We start from the raw sequence: 20,257 nt of genomic DNA, 5'->3' as shown, positions 1-20,257 counted from the left end.
TCCTTTTCCACTTGGGTAGGTCACCCATCACAATGAGACCATCATTTTTTTTCTGGGTAGGTCACCCATTAGAATGAGACCATTCTCCATCTTTTTTTTACTTGGGTAGGTCACCCATAATAATGAGGCCATTCTTCCCCTTTGGGTAGGTCACCCATAAGAATGAGACCACTCTTCCCCTTCTCCACTCGGGTAGGTCACCCATCATAATAAGACCACACACATTTTGTTGTTGTTTTGGTTGTGGTTAAAGGAGATCGCTAGATAGGATCTCAAGTTAACCCAACCCCACAGAGTTTAGTTTTGAATCACCGGATGAGATTCCAAAGTGAGTAAGCTACAAATATAGGTTTTGGCTAAGGAGGTCGCCAGAAGGGATCTCAAGTTAACCCAACAGTAATACCGATTTTAGCTTTGGCTAAGGAAAATCGCCAGATGGGATTTCAGGTTGGACAAACTACAAATATGACTTTTTAGATACCGCCAGAAGGGATCTCGGATGGAATTCCATGTTGATCAAACTGAAGTGAGAATTCAAAGGAGATGGCCACAAAGGATCTCAAGATGACTAAATTTTGATCATAGTTTTTAGGGGCTGAGGAGGATTGCTGTAAAAGACAAGTTTCAGATCAATCAAACTTCAACCAGATCAGTTTCGGGAGTTCCGTTTTGGGTTTATCTTTATAAAACTTACTGCGCAAAACCCTTGCTCCGTAAGCATTATAAAGAGGGGGCATCTGTTGTAACCTATTTTTGGGTCCCCACAAAAAAAATAAAAATAAAAAGCCCAAAGGAGGTTAGAAAAATAACAGGAGGTAGGAGCGCTCAGAAAATGGTCGGAAAATTGGTCAAGGAGGTTAAAAATACAAAGATTTGATTTTTGACAATATATTCTTGAAGGATGAGAGCCCTGTTGAGAAGGAAAATTTGAATTTTAAGGAGAAAAGCCCAAATTTGGATGTTTATGGACTTAATTGGATTTTTATGTTTCAATTTATAGAGGATTTGATTGCAAGAAAAATTGATTTTAAGTCAATTTGGGCTTTAATTAGAAGAAATTAAAGTTCTGGGGCCACATTATAATTTTTAGGAATTTATTAGGTCCAATCAAGGGCTTAATTGCATAGATATTGAAGTTTAAGGGCCAATTAGGGACTTAATTGAGAAAATTCGAAACCAGGGACCAATTTGGAAAAGGCGCGTAAATCAGAGGGGCTGTTTTGGATTTGATCCAGGGCCAAATTGAAGAAATTAAAAACTGGAGGACTGATTTGAAAATGGCGCAGGGAAACCAGGTGACACGTCGCCTGTTACTGTTCACTTTCTTCCTCAAAAAGCTGCCCGAGTGGCTGCTTTCCAGGCGCATTTTTCGGCTCGTCTGGCCTTCAAATTCGACAAAAACGTGCACCAACATGTCCACCTGAAACCCCTTTATCCTGGAGAATGGTCCGGTCGGGTCGAAATATTTAGAAACGGCTCCGTTGAGTGGCTCAAAGTGGCCACCTCGGGCAGTTCACAGCCTTGAGCTGCCAAATTTGGCAGCTCGAGGTGCACACTTTGAACCAACGGTTTGGATTCCTCGAGTCGAATCAAGGGCTGAAAATTTTCCCCAATATAGACAATATGGCCCTCTTACACCGCCTATAAATAGAATCTCTGTTGAAGACCTGGGGGGGAAGAAAATCGGGTCCAAAGTCAGCCAAAAAACCAGCATTTTCGGCCAATTTCTGCAGATTTCTTCCTTTACTTCCAACGCCGGCCGCCAGCTCCAACCCCCCCTGGGCTTTTAATTTTTTTTCTTCCCCACAACAGCTGACTGAAACTCTCAGCCTCTCACCCCACCTAAACCAGCGCCGTTCCTTCCCTCTTTTTGCTTGGCCAAAGACAAACCAGAAAAGCTCATCATCTTCCTCTCCTCTCTCCCAGCCGGCTTGATTTTCTTCTTCCCCTCAACAGCCAGCAACAAGGGACAACCCCCTCTCTTGCAAAAGCCAAACCGGGGCAGCCCTCTCCCATTCCTCTCATTCTCTTCCAGCAGCCCCAGCACTCTCCCCTCTCCCTCTCATCAACACAAAGCCAGCTGCAGACCTTCACCTCAGCTTCTCCTTCACTGCAGCTGCAACAGCCCCAGCAACACCTCTGCAGAGGGGAAGAGAGAACAGCTGCTGTCCCCGGTTTCCACAGCCACCGACCACCATCTTCATCCCAGCCATTCCCTACCACCTGCACCTCCATTGAAGCTGCTGTAGAGAGGGAAGGACAGTTGTTGACAGAGGGAGCAAAGGAAACAAAAAGAAGAAGCAGTGCCAAAACAGCAGGGAGGAGGAAGAAGGCCGCAGCAACGCCACCGCCAAACCGGCCACCAGCACCACTGTCAGCCCATCTATCCAAGCTCAGTATCTCAGGTAACTCTTTCCCTTATCACCGTTTAGGGTCCTCTTCTTGCATGCAGAATGTGCGCTCTGCACGTTCTGCAAGCCACAAAATAATTAGCCGGTTACTGTGCGTGCACAGTAACCCGCTAATTAATTAACGGGTTACTGTGCTATGTACAGTAACCCGGTTACTATGCGTGTACAGTAACCCGGTTACTGTACTCATGTACAGTACCAGGTTACTGTTTGTTTCGGGCTGGAATATCAGCCCAGTCCATGCTGCTGGGCTGAGTCCAGCCCTGTAGAAAGTAAGCCCATGCTGTTGGGCTGATTTCGGCCCATTTTCCTTTTGGGCCGGGTACGGCCCATTCAAAAGTTTTCTTCAAATATGTATTCAAAAAATATGTGATTTTCTGCAAGTTTGTATTTTTTTTTACTATAAAGATACAAATCCGGTATGAAAATACCCGGTTTTCATCAAGACATCAGAAAAAAATATAAAAATGAAAAAATGTTTTGTTTTCATGCATACGGCCAATACCCTAACATTGTTTTTACGTCTTTTATCTAAAAAAAAAACAAATATTTGAAGTTTCAAAAATGTGTTTTCGCATGGATTTCTTAAACACAACAAAAATTATTTTTCTTGCATTTCTGGATTTTACAACATGTTTGTAAAACTCCAAAGGGTATTGGCCAATATTCCAAAAATATAAAAATCTTATTTTTGGGGAATTCATCTATTATTCACCACTAATGTTTGGATAAAGAAATCCCTAAAGGACAAATATCCAAAATATTATCGGGGATAATTTGTTATTATTCACCGCTAATGTTTGGATAAAAAAATCCCTTAAAGGACGAATATCCAAAATATTATTGGGGATAATTTGTTATTATTCACCACTAATGTTTGGATAAAGAAATCCTTAAAGGACGAATATCCAAAATATTATTGGGGATAATTTGTTATTATTCACTGTTAATATTTGGATAAAGAAACCCGGAGTGGTAAATATCCAAAATAATTTTCTAGGAATAATAAATCCGCACATATCCTTGAAAGAAGCCTTGATTATAATCGAGGACATTTCAATATTTTTTTTACTCCACGGTTTACCAGTTGTGAAAGTATAAAATACTAAGACAAAAAAATAGGTTTTAAAGCACCCTAGATTTCGTTCATCAGAGCCGACTTATCTTAGGAAAGTGATGGGATTAGAGAACATCAACACCATAACATTTATAAGGCAAATCAAACACCAAGCAGCTTACCTTAGGTAGGGCGTACTAGGGGTGCTAATACCTTCCCTTTACGCAACCAGTCCCTTGCCTTAGAATCTCTGAAAGACCAGTTAGGTTTCCTAGTGACCATAATACTAGGTGGCGACTCCCTTTTTCAAAATAGAAAGACCCCAATATCGACCCCCGCAAATGAAGGATGGGTCGCCGCGACGTCGAGCTCTCGGGAGGGTGCGACAAATATGACGAACAAAATAACTTATAATCGCTAACAAATTAATATTAACCGCTGCAAAGCGAAGGGCTAAAAGCTAGTATCTACCAAAGGATAGTTTATTTAAAATAATGGGCGTAAAATTATCATTTAATTGGACTATTTGGTAGTTTATAATTCAATCTTGATATTGCAAGATTGTATAATGATAATACAAAAAATTAGGGGTGAATAAAAAAATAGAAAAACTGATTAAATTAAGAAAATAAAAAAAATAATTGAAAAAACTAAACTATAAAAAAAACTGATTAAACCAATTATAACATTTAAAAAAATATTTGGTTCGGTTCGGTTTCGGTTTTATAAGTTTGAAATAAAAAAACTTCAACTGAATTGAACCAATTTAGTTAAAAATATAAAATAACTGAATAAAAAAATCGAATCGAACCAAAACCAAACTCATCATAAAACCTATTATAAAGTCTAAAAAAATCACAAAAAATAATATAGTTTTGTTTTTTAATATAAAATAAACGAATCAAACCGAATAGAATAAAAAATAGTGGGTTGAGTTTTAGTTTTTAATATAAAATAATTGAATCAAATAGAATCAAAACTAGTCGATTGGAACTGATTTCGGTTCGGTTTTATTTTTATTTTTTATATTTTATAAAATTTTAGTTTAATTATTTTTATAGATAAAAATTAAATCTAACTGAAAATAATAAAAAAATATTCCTTCATCATCAACGTCAATATCAAAGAGATTAACATGATTCGATGTTTATGGAGCTTCAATCGAGCTTTCACAGTGGCAGTTCACATTACTCTCAACGCGGTTACTCGGTCGAGGTGATCATAAGGGTATGGAAGGTTTCCTTCTAGGAAGCCTCGGGGTCAAGGGGAAAAGGAACAATAATTTGTAGGAACTAGAAAGAACAATTTCTTATCTCTAGACTCTGTGGTGCTTCGACTGACTTGACTTATCATCCTTTCACATTTCTTTACTGTTCTTGGGACCACAGCTTTGGCGTTTTCTGTCTCAATTATTAGCCATTTTTAAATAAATTATGGTTATTTTTTAAATAATTTTTTATATTAAAATATATGTTAAATTATTTTTAACATTAATATATCAAATCAACCTACAACATATAAAATATATTAAATTTTAACCAAATAAATAATAATAAATTATTTGGAAACAACCGCGTTATCCATTTCCCATCTATAAATGTCACTTTCACTCTTTAACATATATGCGGGACCCTTCTCCGTTTGTCCACACTCTATCTGCACACAGATGAGAGAGTTTCCTTAGCCACTATCCGCATAATTATAATTTAATTAGTTAGATATTGAGTTTATTATGTAATAATTATAAGTTTGAGTTTTTTTAAAATTATTAAAAGTTTATATATTTATTAATTTTAGAGCCTGTAAAATTAGTCGAGAAGCATACACACAAGCTAATCCAAACACGTTAATCTAAAAAAAATTATTTAAAATTATTGATCGGGCATGCTTGCTAATGTTTAAAATTAGTATATTAATTAGTAGAAGACAGTTAGTATTTTTCTTAGGAGTAATTGTGATAGAATGTGCCAATTATGTATAACAAAATTTACATATTGCAGCTTATCTAGACCATGAACATATATACTGATATTATGGCTTTGGTATCCAACCAATTCACCTATCATATGTAAGACTCAAGGAAACTAGTTGTTTTATTTGTTTTACAACTCACAGATTAATATTGTTTGAGACTTCCATAAAAGGTTCCCAGGACTTGATTCGTGTGATAATGTTAAGCATGGAATTGTGTTGAACTTCCAGAATTCGAACCCTCATTTTTGACAGCCTGACCATTGGTTCAATTGGAGGACACTAAAGAGCCGATTGTTTTATATTATGGTATTCGGGAGCACATTTATTTGGTTTGAATTTCAAAATATGATTAAATAAGTGATGATGTCCCAAAATATTTAAGTAGCTCGGGAATAAGATTTATGTGTTGGATAACCGATTAATCTCTTAATTCTAGCAATATGATCTATTCTTTCTGGTCAAGGTGGCTGGTAGCCGGTACCTTGTAACTGATAGACCAAAATGGTTGATGCCTGCAAAAAGTTTCATTTGGTAGATTTGCAAACTCTCGCATGCTTAAATAAATATCTTTTTAGAGACAGAAAACAATGATATTTTAGAGAAAGATGCTCTGAAAATATATATGCAACAAAGAATGAAGATTATGAATCAGGAGTTTGAAGGATTTATAGTATATTTATAGCCTATGAATATGATCTTTTATAGAGATGAGGGGATAAAGTATAATTTTGCCATTATAGTTTTAATGAGAAAAAATATCTCTAACATATACATTAAGGAGAGATAAGTATCTCTTACACAAATATTAATGTGATTGATCATGAAGGCATAATTGTGCGGGCTCATGATCAGAAACTAGATCATTCTGAGCAAACCATAATAGATATAGCTTGATTAGTGGGTAATACTAACAGAGATATTGAAAAGGAGAGGAACTTGCTCGGAAACTTATCTTAATGTAGGCCAAACCCCAACCATATTTCTGAATTTAATGAGATTCCATTCTATGATGGGAGATTTTTAAAGAAAAGATTTATTAAATGATTGACAAAGTTAAAAGCTTACTTTGTAGAAGATGATTACAAAGAAATTTTATACATGGAGAAGTTTGGTGAAAGTAAAATTTCAAAGTTATCTAATTATGTTGAAGATATCATGATTAAAGAGATTGCTTACAAACAGTTTCAGTCTTTTGACTTTAGCAAACGATGATCTTTCAATCATGTATAAAATCTTACAAACAATGACATGGTAATTTCTAACAATTCTCCTAAAAGTAATTTCAAAAATTATTTTGAAGTTTCATTATATTCAAGGTTGAAGTATTGGAAGTCATAAATGATGATGAGGTTAAGCTTGAAAAAAAACAATATGTGAAAGAAACTACAAATTGGACTTCATAATAATGGAAAGTATAACATTAAATATGAAGTTTTCTTTAGCATACGCACATCATAAATTAAATTTTAAAGTTCATCGTTCAAGGACATGCTACTTTGTGAAAATGTTGGCTACAATGCTATATTTAAAATATTTGTTCACTTGGAGTAGAAGAGTTTAATTCTTGATTGATAAATTGAGAGCGAGTTTTTTAGAAGTAGAGGGGATTGACATTAGAAAATTTCTTTCTATTTTTTAGCGTAATAATGTTTATTGCATCATTTTATTAATGGTTAAGATTTTTAGGTTTTGAGGAGTTTAATAAGAATCCAAGATGCAGCTTAGTAAATCAAGCATAAACTTTAATATAACCATTAGATCGACCTAAAATCTTGACAGAAAATTATAAAGGACATGTTTTCTATTATGTTAAAATTTCATGATGTTCGAAGATCGAGAAGGCATTCAAATAAGACTTGGAAGTTACTGTGTGAGATTAGTTTTATTACCTTATTATATTTGGATTTTTTTTCTTATTTAGATTAAAAATTTTAATTTATTTAGTGCTTTATTATTTATGAATCCTAATGCTAGATAGATTCTATTAATTAGATAAGTTTTAATTACGAATCAAGGATTTAAAAATCCTTTCTTATAAAGGATTTAGTTTTAATTAGGAATTATTTTTCATAAAAGATTTTAAGATTAATATAAATAAGAATATTTAGTTTATTTTGAGGAGAAGATTATTATTATTATTATTATTAAAAATTTTTAATAAAATACTAGGTTTTTAACCTTTCTACTTGAAAACCCTAATTTTTAAGCATACGTCATTAGGTTGAAGACTTTTTTATATATCTTTGAATTTATGTGGGTGTATCCATACATGAGTACGAGTAGAATGATAAATATGTTTTTATAACACCTAGCTATGATTTTAAACTACTTGAAGACAAAGATACAAAGGTATAATAAATAATGTCATTGTTTTGGGTTTTATGAATTGTGCATGGCAACAATAAAACCAGTCACCGGAGGATACGAGGAGTGAGTCTTCATCTAATGTTAATTTTTTATTTTTGTATTTCAATTTTCAAAAGCGTTTTTAAAAAATTTAAAATATTTTTATTTTTTTCTTTACTTCAAATTAATATTTTTTTGATGTTTTTAAATTATTTTAATGCGCTAATATTAAAAATAATTTAAAAAAAATAAAAAAAATTATTTTAACATATTTCAAAATAAAAAATATAACTACACTCTCAAATAAGTAGAAAGTAGAAGGAAGGAGGGGGGGGGGGGTGTTTTTTAATCGTTGGCTAAGTAATGGAGGGCTTCGAAGTACCCATCAAAGATGACTAATCGGTCTTTGTTATGGGCGTAATTACTTCATTCGTCGCCATAATTATGGCCGATTCTAACCCTAGCTTTTCCTCCTGCACCCATCTGGCCATCGCACTTTCTTCTTTCTAAATTTAGTTCACGGGTGCACTTTGAGGTAGATGTGACTTGATGATGTAAGTCTCCTGTATCTCACTCAATTTGGATTGCTCTATAGCCATGATCAAGCTGACCAAACTCCTTTGCCTTTCACTTCATTATGCTTTTGCATCGAGCCACACGGAAATGCCTTGCCTTGCCTTTGTGCCCGCTAGAGGAAGCATCATTCGCTAGTGTGTAATCTTCGATTGTTTTTCAACCCATCTCCTCATTTGACATGGAATTTCAAGATTTGGGTATCTACACTTCAAAGGAAACTTTCCTCTAAATTTCTAGAATGTTGTTTTCAGCCCAACCGGGTACAGCCCAACCGGGTATGTTTGGAATTGTGATAGCAATGATAGTTCAAAGTATTTTTTATTAAGAAATATATTAAAATAATTTTTTTTATTTTTTAAAACATTATTTTTAAAATTTATATTTTAAAATAATTTTAAAATATATATAAAAAATAAAATTTAAATAAACATGATTTACACAGTATTCTCCAAGCAAGTCTAAAAACGTGTACTCTCCCATGGAAATAAATGGCGTTGTCTGTTAACATCTAATAAAGCACTAAACCGCCCTAGGAAAATGAGTTAAAGATATGTGCTTCTTCCAGGAAAAGACCTCGTCAACGACCACAATTGTTGCCGCGTTAATTATTTGGGTAATTGGGTGTAGCGCATTAATTAAAAGATATAACTAGAGTTTCTTAAATCCTAAGATTATATCCTTGAATTATAGAGAAAAAAAATCTCATATATTTTGAAAATTTAATAATTTATAAAATTCTCTTGAAAATAATAATATATATAAGCAAAAAACAGCTATGGAAAATAATTAAAATTAAAAGAATAGAAAAATAAAAACATAAAAAATAGTATTTAAAACCTCCTTGTTGAATTTTAATTAGTTTAATCTAATAATCAAATTTAAAGGTATAATGTTTTTTGTTAAATTGTGTTGTTTGACATGTTTAGATTTTGTTTTAGATTTTAACATGTATAATTAGTCTATAAACATATCTATGCTAAAAGCTCCTTGAGATCTAGTTGAAATAGCCAAATCTACTAAAAAAAATAAAAAATAAAAATTGGCCACAAAAGCTAAGAACTTAGTTTCCCCTGACTAACCGAATAGTTTCGTATATTTAGAGTAAATATTTTATCTTGGTTAGTTGTATTTATTTATCTAGAAAGATATTTTAGATAAATTAAATGTTTGTGAGTATGGTAATAATTATTTTTTAAAATGTTTTTTTATTTAAAATATATCAAAATAATATTTATTTTAAATATTTTTTATATTAGTATATCAAAATAATTTAAAAATATATATAAAAAATAAATTTTAAAAAACACCATGCAAACCATTACCAAAGTAGCCCTATTGAGTGGTTAAAAGTCACAAAGTCGTCACAGCATCTGAGGTTTATTTCATTCTTACTCTCTTTTTTTTATTATTATAAATGCACAATATCTATTTACTTTATTATGTTATGGTTTTGCTTTGTAGAATATTAATATCACACCTCGTGATTCTCGTTTCTGGCTAATTGTATGAGTAACGTGCAGGATCAATCTCAGGTTCAAACTTCAAATGTAGTATTTTTTACTTTCCCCAGCGTATTAGTCTATTTGATCATTTTCTGCACTCGTCACATCTTGTTCGATCATTTTCTGCACTCGTCACATCTTGTTTACTTTTTCTTAATTACAATTCCTTAGTATCCAAGTCTTTGCCTTTTTTTATGGTAATCCTTGGTTTCATTAATGAGAGAGAAAAAGAAAAGCTAAGCCAACAAGAGAGTGGCTTGCAGAGGGTTCAATGAACTGCAGAAAAGGAAACCAGAAAAGAAAAAAGAAGAAGAAAGGAACAGGCATAGGAGCGACAGAAGCCAAGATTCCTTAGTCACTCCTTGTTTTCAAAGTCTTTGCGCGCCTATTATAGGATAATATTTCAATGGGATAGTGTAATTTTTCTATATTAAATGCATAAATAATAAAGTTGTAATCTTTAGAAAACCTTGTTTTCTTGGATCTTTTAAATTATCACTAATTTAATTTCTCCTCTATCAATTCAATTCCCTAAGGATAAAAGCAGCGGCATGTGCATTGTGGGATCTTTAATTTTGCAGACAAAATTTAATTAATTCGGCTGTCTCGAATAGGGAGTAACATTGAATTAGTGAAACATTGAATGTACACCCTTAATTTCTCCAACGTACGAAGCTATCATAGAACTTTCCCCCCAAGCATTTGCCTCGTTTTTTCTTGTTGTTCGTGGAGGTGGAAATCAATTTGTTTCGAAAGGAACAGAGGCCTCCCTGGATACCTTGTTTATAAATCCTAATTAATCAACATTCCCTGGGCTTTCACACGGAAAATATAAGTCATAAAACCCCCCAAAACATTTATTACGCGCCTGGTTACTTGATGTAACAAGGCAACAAGCTAGATAAGAGTCAGGATTAGCAGGAAACATCATGTGCCAATAAATTCCCAGCGATTAATCAAATTTTATTTTTACAAAAGAGAGGCTCAATTAGACCTTTTGAAGGAAGACGGGAACACTAATACTAGTTGAGCTACAGTTCATTACCTTAATATGTTTTGTTAATTAATATATAACAACAACAACAACAACAACGTAAAACCCTGTTTTTTTTTTTTAATAATGAAATTTAGTTATCAAGAGGGGTGAAAATTAATGTGGCGATTTAAACGAAACATAGTAGCGGCACAAATTAAATACTTTAGGTAATTAAAACAAAATTATGTGAAAAAAAAATAATCTGCAGCGGACTGGCTTGATTCTATACATAATCAACAAAAATCGTTGCCAATAGTGAAGTGTGTGTAATAATAAAAGGGATAGATAACTTGATTGAAATCACCGGCAAATATTCTTGCTGCTCCCATTTTCGAAGGGGAGAGAAAATCATTAAATTAATTCAAGACACTTAACAAGACTAAAATGCACCCCTCACCTTATTCCTCCAAGATAGCACTCAGTTTTGTTGTTGATTTCCTTTCTCCGCCACCAGCCCTCCCTCTTCTTTTCACAGCAAATCCTCCACCCTCATGGTGCGTGCCTGTCGCTACTGTCGGACTAGTCTCATCACTAGTGCTCTTGCTGGTCCACTCGATCACAGGATCCAACTTCTTTATCCCACACCAGCAACAATCTCCACCCCCATTACCCATCTTTAGAGCCAAACTTGCCTTCACCGCCAAGGCAGCCATCTGTTCAGTTCTAAGAGGATTGTTTAACCAACTTGATGGCAACACAAAGTAAAGATGACCTAACTGAAGATATTCATTTTGATTGATGGCTGAAACATATTCATCGAAGTCCATATCATCTGCTTTGCATACAAAACAAGTAGGGTTTCTTTGTAGTATCTGTGAAACCCTAATTGAGGATGAAAATTCTTCGAGTTTGCCATCTTCATAGATCAGGTTTGCTGTGACCACTGAGGTGGGCTCACATGAACTGCAAGTATTGCCCATAGGTTGTTTTTCCTAGTTTGGACTTTCAATTTATGGTTGTTGTGCTCGTGAGGGTCAAGATTTAGGGGTGTTTGATTAGGATACTGCCGTGTTTAATAAATAAATCTTAATTATAGTGGCTACTTATGAATCCATTGGTTAATTATTTGGATGGTCACTGCAATTTTTGTTATTCCTGCTCCATCATTTATAGCAAAGACTGGAATAACTGTATTTAATATATTTTTGTATTTAATTAATTTTTTTGAAGTAATAAATTTTAAAATAGTCCTTATCTATTAAAAAAAAAGTAATGTATGTCTATTTTTTTTATGATTTTATTTTCTAAAAGTACAAGTTACATAAAATATTTTTTCTTAACAAACTTAAAACTGGGTTGGTAGATATTGTAAATCTTATGAATAATCTCTTAATGAATCGTGATCCTGGATTTTTTGGGGTTCTAATAATGATCATATACTGTAGATCATAAAATATTATTATTAATAATAATTTAGTATCGTTTTATGATGTAATGACTTCGCTATATATATATAGGAACTAGAAAGACGTCGATTGCCGTTAAAAATAACATATTATTAAAGAAAATATACATGGTAAATTATAACAATGGAAGATAAAATAAAATACTTGAAATTTATGTTTTCTTGTAGTCATTTTCTTCTTATTAACACATTCAAAGTACGTAGCATAAAAATATTATTTTAGAATCTAAAATTATAGAGGAATTAAGACGTATATTTAATATATATAGTCATATTATTTATATATATAGAGAGAATAGTAGAGTGAAAATTAATAACGAATTGTGGAATGAGAATATATATCACTATCCAAATATTTTAAGCAGATATCGTTTGATATCCTTTCTTAATTTATTATTATCTTTGGTTACTTTCCATTCGAATATTTCCTACTAATTAATGACTTAATTGCTACAATCACCAAGCATGTGTGCAGTAAGACGTGAGATTAAGGGAACTAATTAATTAATTATCTTGTCCTCCAAGTTCATTTTTCAATCTATTTCACCTTTTTTTTTAATATAAGTGTAAAATTAGAACTAAAGTGGAATCTTTCTACATTAAGATATCTTAAATTCAAAGACTACTGAAAGGCTAAGCACGGGTCGCTGTATTTAGAAATAGATATATAATTGTAACGCTACCCATTCTATAGCTTAAGGTTAATTGGGCTTTCTACTATATCCAAATGACTAAGAACTTCACAAAGTAATCTTCTCTAATCTATTACCATAAAAAAAATCCAATCTTATTTGAAAATTATCACATAATCAGGTAAATTTTCAATTATTATTATAATAGTTTTATTTAAAAATTATTCTAAAATAAAAAATATTAGAATATAGTTGAAGAGTCATTTAAAAAAGATCAGATGTGTTTGGACCTTGAAAGGTGGGTCCATGTGCATCGTCTCAAAAAAAAACTTTTATACTTATTTTTTTAAAAATAAATGAATAATATGTTATACATTCAAATTTTTTTCTTAAAAATAGAACGAACAACACATCTTCTAATGCAATAAGTTTTGTTCACCTTTAATGACCAGAAAAATCATTAAAGTTTTTTTATTTTTAAACCCATTTTTAATATATTATCACCTAAAAACATAAAAACAAATTAAGGGATCTCAATAACCCTATTTTTAACCAATAAACACCCTTCAATTAGTCTAAAAATTCAAATTCAAATAAAAGATCTTTTTGGATCTTGATCTGTTTTTCTTTAACATGATTAAAAATGAAAGCCACTTAGATTGAACTCTCCAAAGTGAATTTATTAACAACAATATGAATCTTTTTATTTGAAATTAGATTAATCCAAAGCTTTTCTCTCATTTCATTAATTTTTAGTGATTTTCTTACTTCTTTTTCAACTTATAGAAATTAAAAGTGAGGAAAATAAAATTTAAGATTGAATCACAAATATTTAAAACTACAGGACACTAAATATGAAAAATTAAGGAACTAAAATGAAATTTCACTGAATAGTGAAAAATCATACATGATAATAATATTTAGGATGGATTAACTAATTAAATTAAAAAAAGTTGGGTTCACTCTTCTATCGCGTTGCAATTCACGACAATGGACTTCAGTCTCGACTCTTTTACACCGAGCCACCCTCTGTCTTTACATCGCAAGTTCGAATCACAACCCATATGGAAGCATCCCTTTTTCAAGCCTAGCTTGGTCTTGTTCTGGGGCTGTAGTGGACTGAAGGGGAAAAAAAAAGCCGAACAGCTCGATTACTAAACATTTTAGTCTTGTTCTCTACAATTGCTCAACATTAAATCTATAAAAATCAGCAGAAGAAATAGCCCACGAGAAAATAAAGATGAGACAGTATTTATTCACATAAGAGGCACATGGATCCTTTATCCATATTACCGGACTTGTACATTTTCTACTGCAGGGTCTAGAGGAAAAACATAATAATCTAAGCATAACATATGCTTACATCAAGCTTTTGAAATCATAGTACCAATCACCCCTGCTATAAGACTTGTTGGGTCGCCTAGCACCGCCGATATAACAAACTGAAGGGCCAATCCAGCCATCTCCAAACCTTTCTTGGCCTTACTGTTGCTCTTGTTATGAGTAAGGAGTGTATTTTTCAAGCTAGGAATCCTCGTATCAAATTTCCTAACACTCTTTTCACCTAAGTACCCTTGCCAATTCTCCACGAGCATGTCCTTAACACAGGCCACATGCAAATTGTATTTCTTGCATGAAGATCTATAACTCCAACTCCTGCCTTTACGTCCACATTTTTGACATGATGCACTCACCTTCCTGTACAGATATAGCTTAATTTCTCCATCGTCAAGAACCATAGGTAACTTTGCACAACAAGGATGAAGATCAAATCCACAGTCTTTGCAATGGTAAAGGAAGCCCGTGACCTCCCTTTCGCACGCGTTACAAACGCGAGGCTTGTCACCAGGAGGTCTCGAGAAGAATTGGAAGGAACATTTGGTGTAGAAAGAGTGGGAGATTGCGGGAGAGGGGATGGCACATTGCATATGGAGATCAAAATCACACACGGTGCATTTGTAACGCGATCCAATCCCAACTTCCTTGCAGCCATCACACTTGAATGGAAATTCTGAGTACTCAAATCTCAGCTTGTGTTGAGGGTGGCTATAGTGAGCTATCTCACTGTATTTCATGGTTTTTTTTTTTGCGGCGTCTAACAATTTACCTAAGCAGGCATTATATAGGACTAAAAATTATGGGTTTCTGATAGAGAGATTATTAGAGGTCAAATATCTATATAGAGACTGTGCTTGAGGGTTTCAAATTTGAATTGTGTGTTTTTTGGCTTATAATTGACGCAAGGAATTATGCTTAGTGATATAGTGATGGTGGCACGTATGCATAAGAATCACCATTTCAAGAAGGGCAAGGGCGTACAAGGCACCTATTAGAGCATTTAGGCATATATTTGGATGATGTCCCACTGAAGAATATATACGAATTTTCACTTTCCACGTCTATTTTGTCCCAATCCACCAACACTGAAGCTTATCAAAGATTAGAAATCCAAAAATATAGTAATTTCAGAAAACATTGAACAACGTGTGCCAACGGATAAATCTTTGTTATAACATAAAACAACTTGGAACTTTGATCCTGATGCAGGTAAATTAGGTATAGAATGAAGGGATTAGGTCCTGTCCACATATCTAGAGAGGGATCACGCACATACTAAGAAACCTGGGAAATTCCACGAGAATAAGAATTTAGCATCTTAAAAAGTTGATTAGACGAGATGTCCCAAATAACTCAGCAAAGATTCTGAAATAATTTAACTTTAGTCACTAGTAGAGCATCCAAAGTATATGGCATTAATTAAATTATATATGACCTAATTTTCTAAAGACTAAAGACAGAATGGTTCGATTGATAATACTTAAATATGTTCATTAATGCTAATCAAATATATGGAAGAATGAAAGCATGTGGCCTTAAGATGTATCCATCATTTAGAAGATGATTAAGATCTTGAATTCTATCTACATTTATCACCATCTGTCGATAGAAATGTTGACATAGGAGAACAAATTCCTGTTCTAGTAATGTTATGGTCTAACCTTCAAATTGTTCATGTTTTTTATAGCAACTTTTGCAACATGCATGCATAATATTGATAAAATCCATAAATATGACTGTCTCTTCGGCTATCCTTACTTTGTCATCTTTCTTTTAAGGGGATTTATTCCTAGTTATTTGATTACGTGTAGTATTGTGCAGCTTCAAAGGGAAGTTACAAGACTTTGCGGCTAAGAATGAATATAAATTATTGAGTTTTTGTAGTTCATTAAACTTGGTAAAGCAATATCATCATCGAAGAACAACTAAAGGATCAGCACTCAACAGCGACTGATCAATGTTTGATGATCAGTACCACTACAAGAACGAAATACTTGTGATGTCTGATGATGTCAAGACTCTCTCAGTTGCCTTCTTTTTGTCTTTTGTTTCTTCCATTAATTAGCTTAGCACAGAGACATTAACAAGTGGAATATGAGCGTAAATGCAAGTGATTCTGGAAGGAATTGCTCAGAGCCAGTTGCTTTTTGTGATCGTACTCGCAAGAATTTGAGAGGGAACAACAATGAATATGATTCTTTCATCATCCAAAAAGCATTTTTTTTTTTATTCCAGTTTCTAATGGATATGGTGTGTGTGTACACACACTTACCTTAATCCCTTTCTGATATTTACTAATTTGAAGTTTATTTTAAATTAAATTGAGTTAGAATTATTTTAATGTAACCCGATTAATTTTAAACGTATTTAATTAAAATGTAATTTAATTTTTTAAATAAATTAAAACAATGTGATTTTATCTTTTAATTTTTAAAATATTAAATCATTATTATTTTAGATTTAACTAGATAAATTTAGATTCATTCATTTAAGTTGTCGCTTGCATTGAAACATATCTTACTGGAATATCAAGACTTGAATTTATAAATTATTTAGAAATACAATAGAAATTATTTTTTAAAATATTTTTTATTTTGAAATACATTAAAATAATATTTTTTTATTTTTTAAAATTTATTTTTTATAACCTACATAAAAATAATTTATAAATACTAAAAAAAAATTAATTTAAAATAAAAATAAATAAATTTTAACCCAAAAAAAATTACCAAACGGGTATTTAATAACTTTCCGATGTACCTTGTCAATCTTATATTACAGAAAATTTGTCGGATTTGCGGCCCTTTAAATTTAAAATAAAAAAAATGTAAAGAAAAAAAAAACAGCTGGCTTTCAACACAGCCTACGGTAGTCGATGCTCTCCCTCCAATGCCACCACCACTCCTGAAACGCCTCCTCCCCCTTCCACCTCCTCCACTGCCACCCCACTCTCTACCACCTCCACCACCCAGCCACCACTCCCCCTAATCTCCAGTTCTCCACCATCATTTCCCTCCTCGCCTACAACCGTTCCAAATCCCGCTGGTCCCGCCTCCGCTCTCTCTTCACCAACACCACCACACCCCTCACCCCTACTCGCTTCTCCCAAATCACCCTCCAGTTAAAATCAAATCCCCATCTTGCCCTCCGCTCCTACCGCTTCACTCTCCACAACTCCTCCCTTTGCACTCACAATCTCCACTCCTATGCCACCATCATTTATATCCTCTCTCTTGCCCACCTTAAGTCCAAGGGCCGGGACATTATTCGGTCCGGACTCCGGTCACTCGTTTTGTTAACTAATGATGAGGGTGCCTTTGCGGGGCAGACAGGACTAGACAGGATGGAACTGAATTGTACAGGAAAAAGGTTGTCGCAGGTACCAAACGCTAAAAGAAGTGATTTTTTAAAAAACGTTTTTGTGAAAACTTATAGAGAGTGTGATTCAACTCCATTTGTGTTTGATTTGTTGATAAAATCTTGTTTAGAATTGAAAAGGATTGATGGGTCTCTTGAGATTGTGAGGATGTTAAGGTCTAAAGGGATCAGCCCATCAATTAGTACTTGTAATACTTTGATATGTGAGGTTTCGAGGGGTAAAGGGTCATTTTCTGGTTATGGGGTTTTTAAGGAGGTTTTCGGATTGGAAAGTTGTGAACTTGAGGGGAAAATGAGAAGGGGTTTTAGAAATACGCCTAATGTACATAGTTTTAATGAATCAGTGGTGGGTTTCTATAAAGATGGTGAAGTGCAGATGGTTGACGAGATTTGGAGTGAAATGGGCAGATTTGGCTGTGTTGCAAATGGGTTTAGCTTTGGTGTTTTAATGGCTTTTTTTTTTTTGTGAGGGAGGGAGGTTGAGTGAAGCAGAGAAGTTATGGGAGGAAATGAGAGTGAAAGGAATAGTGCCTGACATTGTTGCTTATAATACTATCATCGGGGGGGTTTTTGCAAGGTTGGAGAGGTTGAGAAAGCTAAGGGTCTTTTTAGAGAAATGGGGTTGAGTGGAATTGAGAGTACTTGTGTTACTTTTGAGCATCTTAGTAAGGGGTACTGTAGAATTGGGGGTGTTGATTCGGCTATTCTTGTGTATAAGAATATGTGTAGGAGAGGGCTTTGTTAGCAGAAAAGAGTTTTTGAAGCTTTGAAGATTATGAGGAATGCAATGAGAGATCTTAGTTTGCATTCGAGTGGGAAGAGTTATGAGTTGTTGTTTAAGGGATTTTGCGAGGATGGGAAATTGGAGGAAGCATTGAAACTTCAATCAGGGATGGTGGGGAAAGGATTTTAATAAAATTTAGCAATTTATGGTGCTTTTATTGAAGGGCATGCGAAGTTGGGAAATGAGGACATGGCAGCCGTGTTGAAGAAGGAAATGCCTGTAGCTCAAAAGCAGCAGCAAGAGGATTGAATGTTAACAGTTGACTAGTTGTGAGCCTATCCCTTGGGTTTTTGTGTTCACCTTCAAAAGTTTGAGAAATTTGGTATGTTTTTGTTAAACTTACATGTTTGTGATCAGGTTTTACTGCAAATTTGATTTGTTATATCATTTTTCCTCATTTCTGTCCTTTACTGTTCAATACAGGTGCATGTTGTGTAAGTATCTTTGAAAGCTTTTAGCACCATGGATGTGCTGCCAGCCTCTGCATTTTGCTATCAGGCAAATGATATTTGCTAAAAGGATAGCTGGTGGTGTATGATCATCAAGAACATCTTGATTCTTGACAGTTACATTTTTTGTCTTTTACAATCAAAGAAGTGCACATGCTCCATGGCGGTATAGCTGTGTGTAACACGTAAACTGACAGTCAAGTATGCAACAAATGAACTCAGAAAGCAGCCTTGCCTGGTGGATTCAATGGTTGAGATAGATAATGGTTGATGAGATCAAGACAACCAGGTAAATGATATTTGCTAATTGGATGGCTGGTGGTGTCTGGTCCTCTAGACAATCTTGATTCTTGACAGTAATATTTTTTTCTCGCTTATAACCATATGAATGCAAATGCCCATGTTCATATAGGTGTCTAGCATGTAAACAGACAGTCAAGTGTGCTACAAATGAATTCAGAAAGCAGCCTTTCTTGGTGGATTCAATGGTTGAGATAGATAATGATTGATGAGTTCGCATATGTTTATCTTCCCCCATCGTTAATATATTTATTTCTCATCTTGTAGGTATTGAGTTTGTTTGCATCAAGATGAGCAGATTCTGGTGAGTTGTAACCAAGGAAATCTATTTGTTTTGCTCCTTGTCGGAGCAATGACTGCTTAAAAAAAGAACATGCAGAGTAATGAGACGTGAAGAATGAGGTGTTGCCTGCCAACTTGGTGACTTTAATCTTCTCCCTGTTGATGCGATGTAGTCTGTCCATTGGTGATAAATGTGAACTACCAGGGAGTGGCACTTAAGATTTGATAGAACGAGTTTTATGCTGGCCGTAAAGATTATCGATCCATATCCTTCTGCAGGCCTGGAACATATTGTTGGAGATAATATGTTTGCCGCAAAACTGTTGAGTGCTTTTATGTTCAGATTGGTGCTAAACCTAGTTGGCTATAAGCTTAAGTTAGCTTCCCGAACAAATTACTGTACTTTCTAAAGTTATATGCCTCGAGCAGGGATAAAATCGCTAGATTTTTCTGGGGAAAAAAAACCGTTTGCCTTCTTGTACAACAATGGGATGTTGAGGGGTGTTTCCTCTCGTGAACTGACTAGTTAAGATATGTTGCTGTTAATGTACATATTGTAGTTTGAGTTTGACTGGTCTGCAAAGCATTGATAGAAAATGGCATTAATAAAAATATTATGATCCGACGTGGTACATAGATGCAGGAATCTGCTGTTATGGAACTTAACAGAACTGGTAGCAGATGTTATAGAATTCCAAGTGAATATGTCAAATCACCTAATTGGAAGTCGATGTTACGAGCAAGATATATTTTACCCACAAGCAGGCCACAGTAACTTCAGTTACCC

The 20,257-nt window shown here is 33.9% G+C and overlaps 2 protein-coding genes and 1 long non-coding RNA gene across 3 annotated transcripts; 1 reads left to right on the top strand and 2 right to left on the bottom strand.

Annotated features, from left to right (window-relative positions):
- Positions 1–11,092: 11,092 nt before the first annotated feature.
- LOC133679279 (uncharacterized) lies at positions 11,093–11,880 on the bottom strand. The gene has a single exon (XM_062101821.1). The coding sequence runs from the start codon at positions 11,820–11,822 to the stop codon at positions 11,301–11,303; it is 522 nt and encodes a 173-aa protein (XP_061957805.1). The 5' UTR covers positions 11,823–11,880; the 3' UTR covers positions 11,093–11,300.
- A 1,855-nt stretch (positions 11,881–13,735) lies between these two features.
- Positions 13,736–15,117, bottom strand: LOC133679733 (protein VACUOLELESS GAMETOPHYTES-like). The gene is made up of 2 exons (XM_062102418.1): positions 14,303–15,117; positions 13,736–14,058 (listed from the first exon to the last, which is right to left on the bottom strand). The coding sequence occupies exon 1, from the start codon at positions 15,012–15,014 to the stop codon at positions 14,304–14,306; it is 711 nt and encodes a 236-aa protein (XP_061958402.1). The 5' UTR covers positions 15,015–15,117; the 3' UTR covers positions 13,736–14,058; position 14,303.
- A 1,976-nt stretch (positions 15,118–17,093) lies between these two features.
- On the top strand, positions 17,094–20,039 carry LOC133680501 (uncharacterized). The gene is made up of 3 exons (XR_009836336.1): positions 17,094–18,761; positions 18,863–19,177; positions 19,456–20,039. It is a non-coding gene; the product is annotated as an uncharacterized LOC133680501 (long non-coding RNA).
- The last annotated feature ends 218 nt before the right edge of the window (positions 20,040–20,257 follow it).

The sequence above is a fragment of the Populus nigra genome, chromosome 19, assembly GCF_951802175.1.
Source record: "Populus nigra chromosome 19, ddPopNigr1.1, whole genome shotgun sequence".
In the NCBI taxonomy this organism is placed as follows: Eukaryota; Viridiplantae; Streptophyta; class Magnoliopsida; order Malpighiales; family Salicaceae; genus Populus; species Populus nigra.
This window is presented reverse-complemented; position numbering and strand designations above follow the sequence as displayed.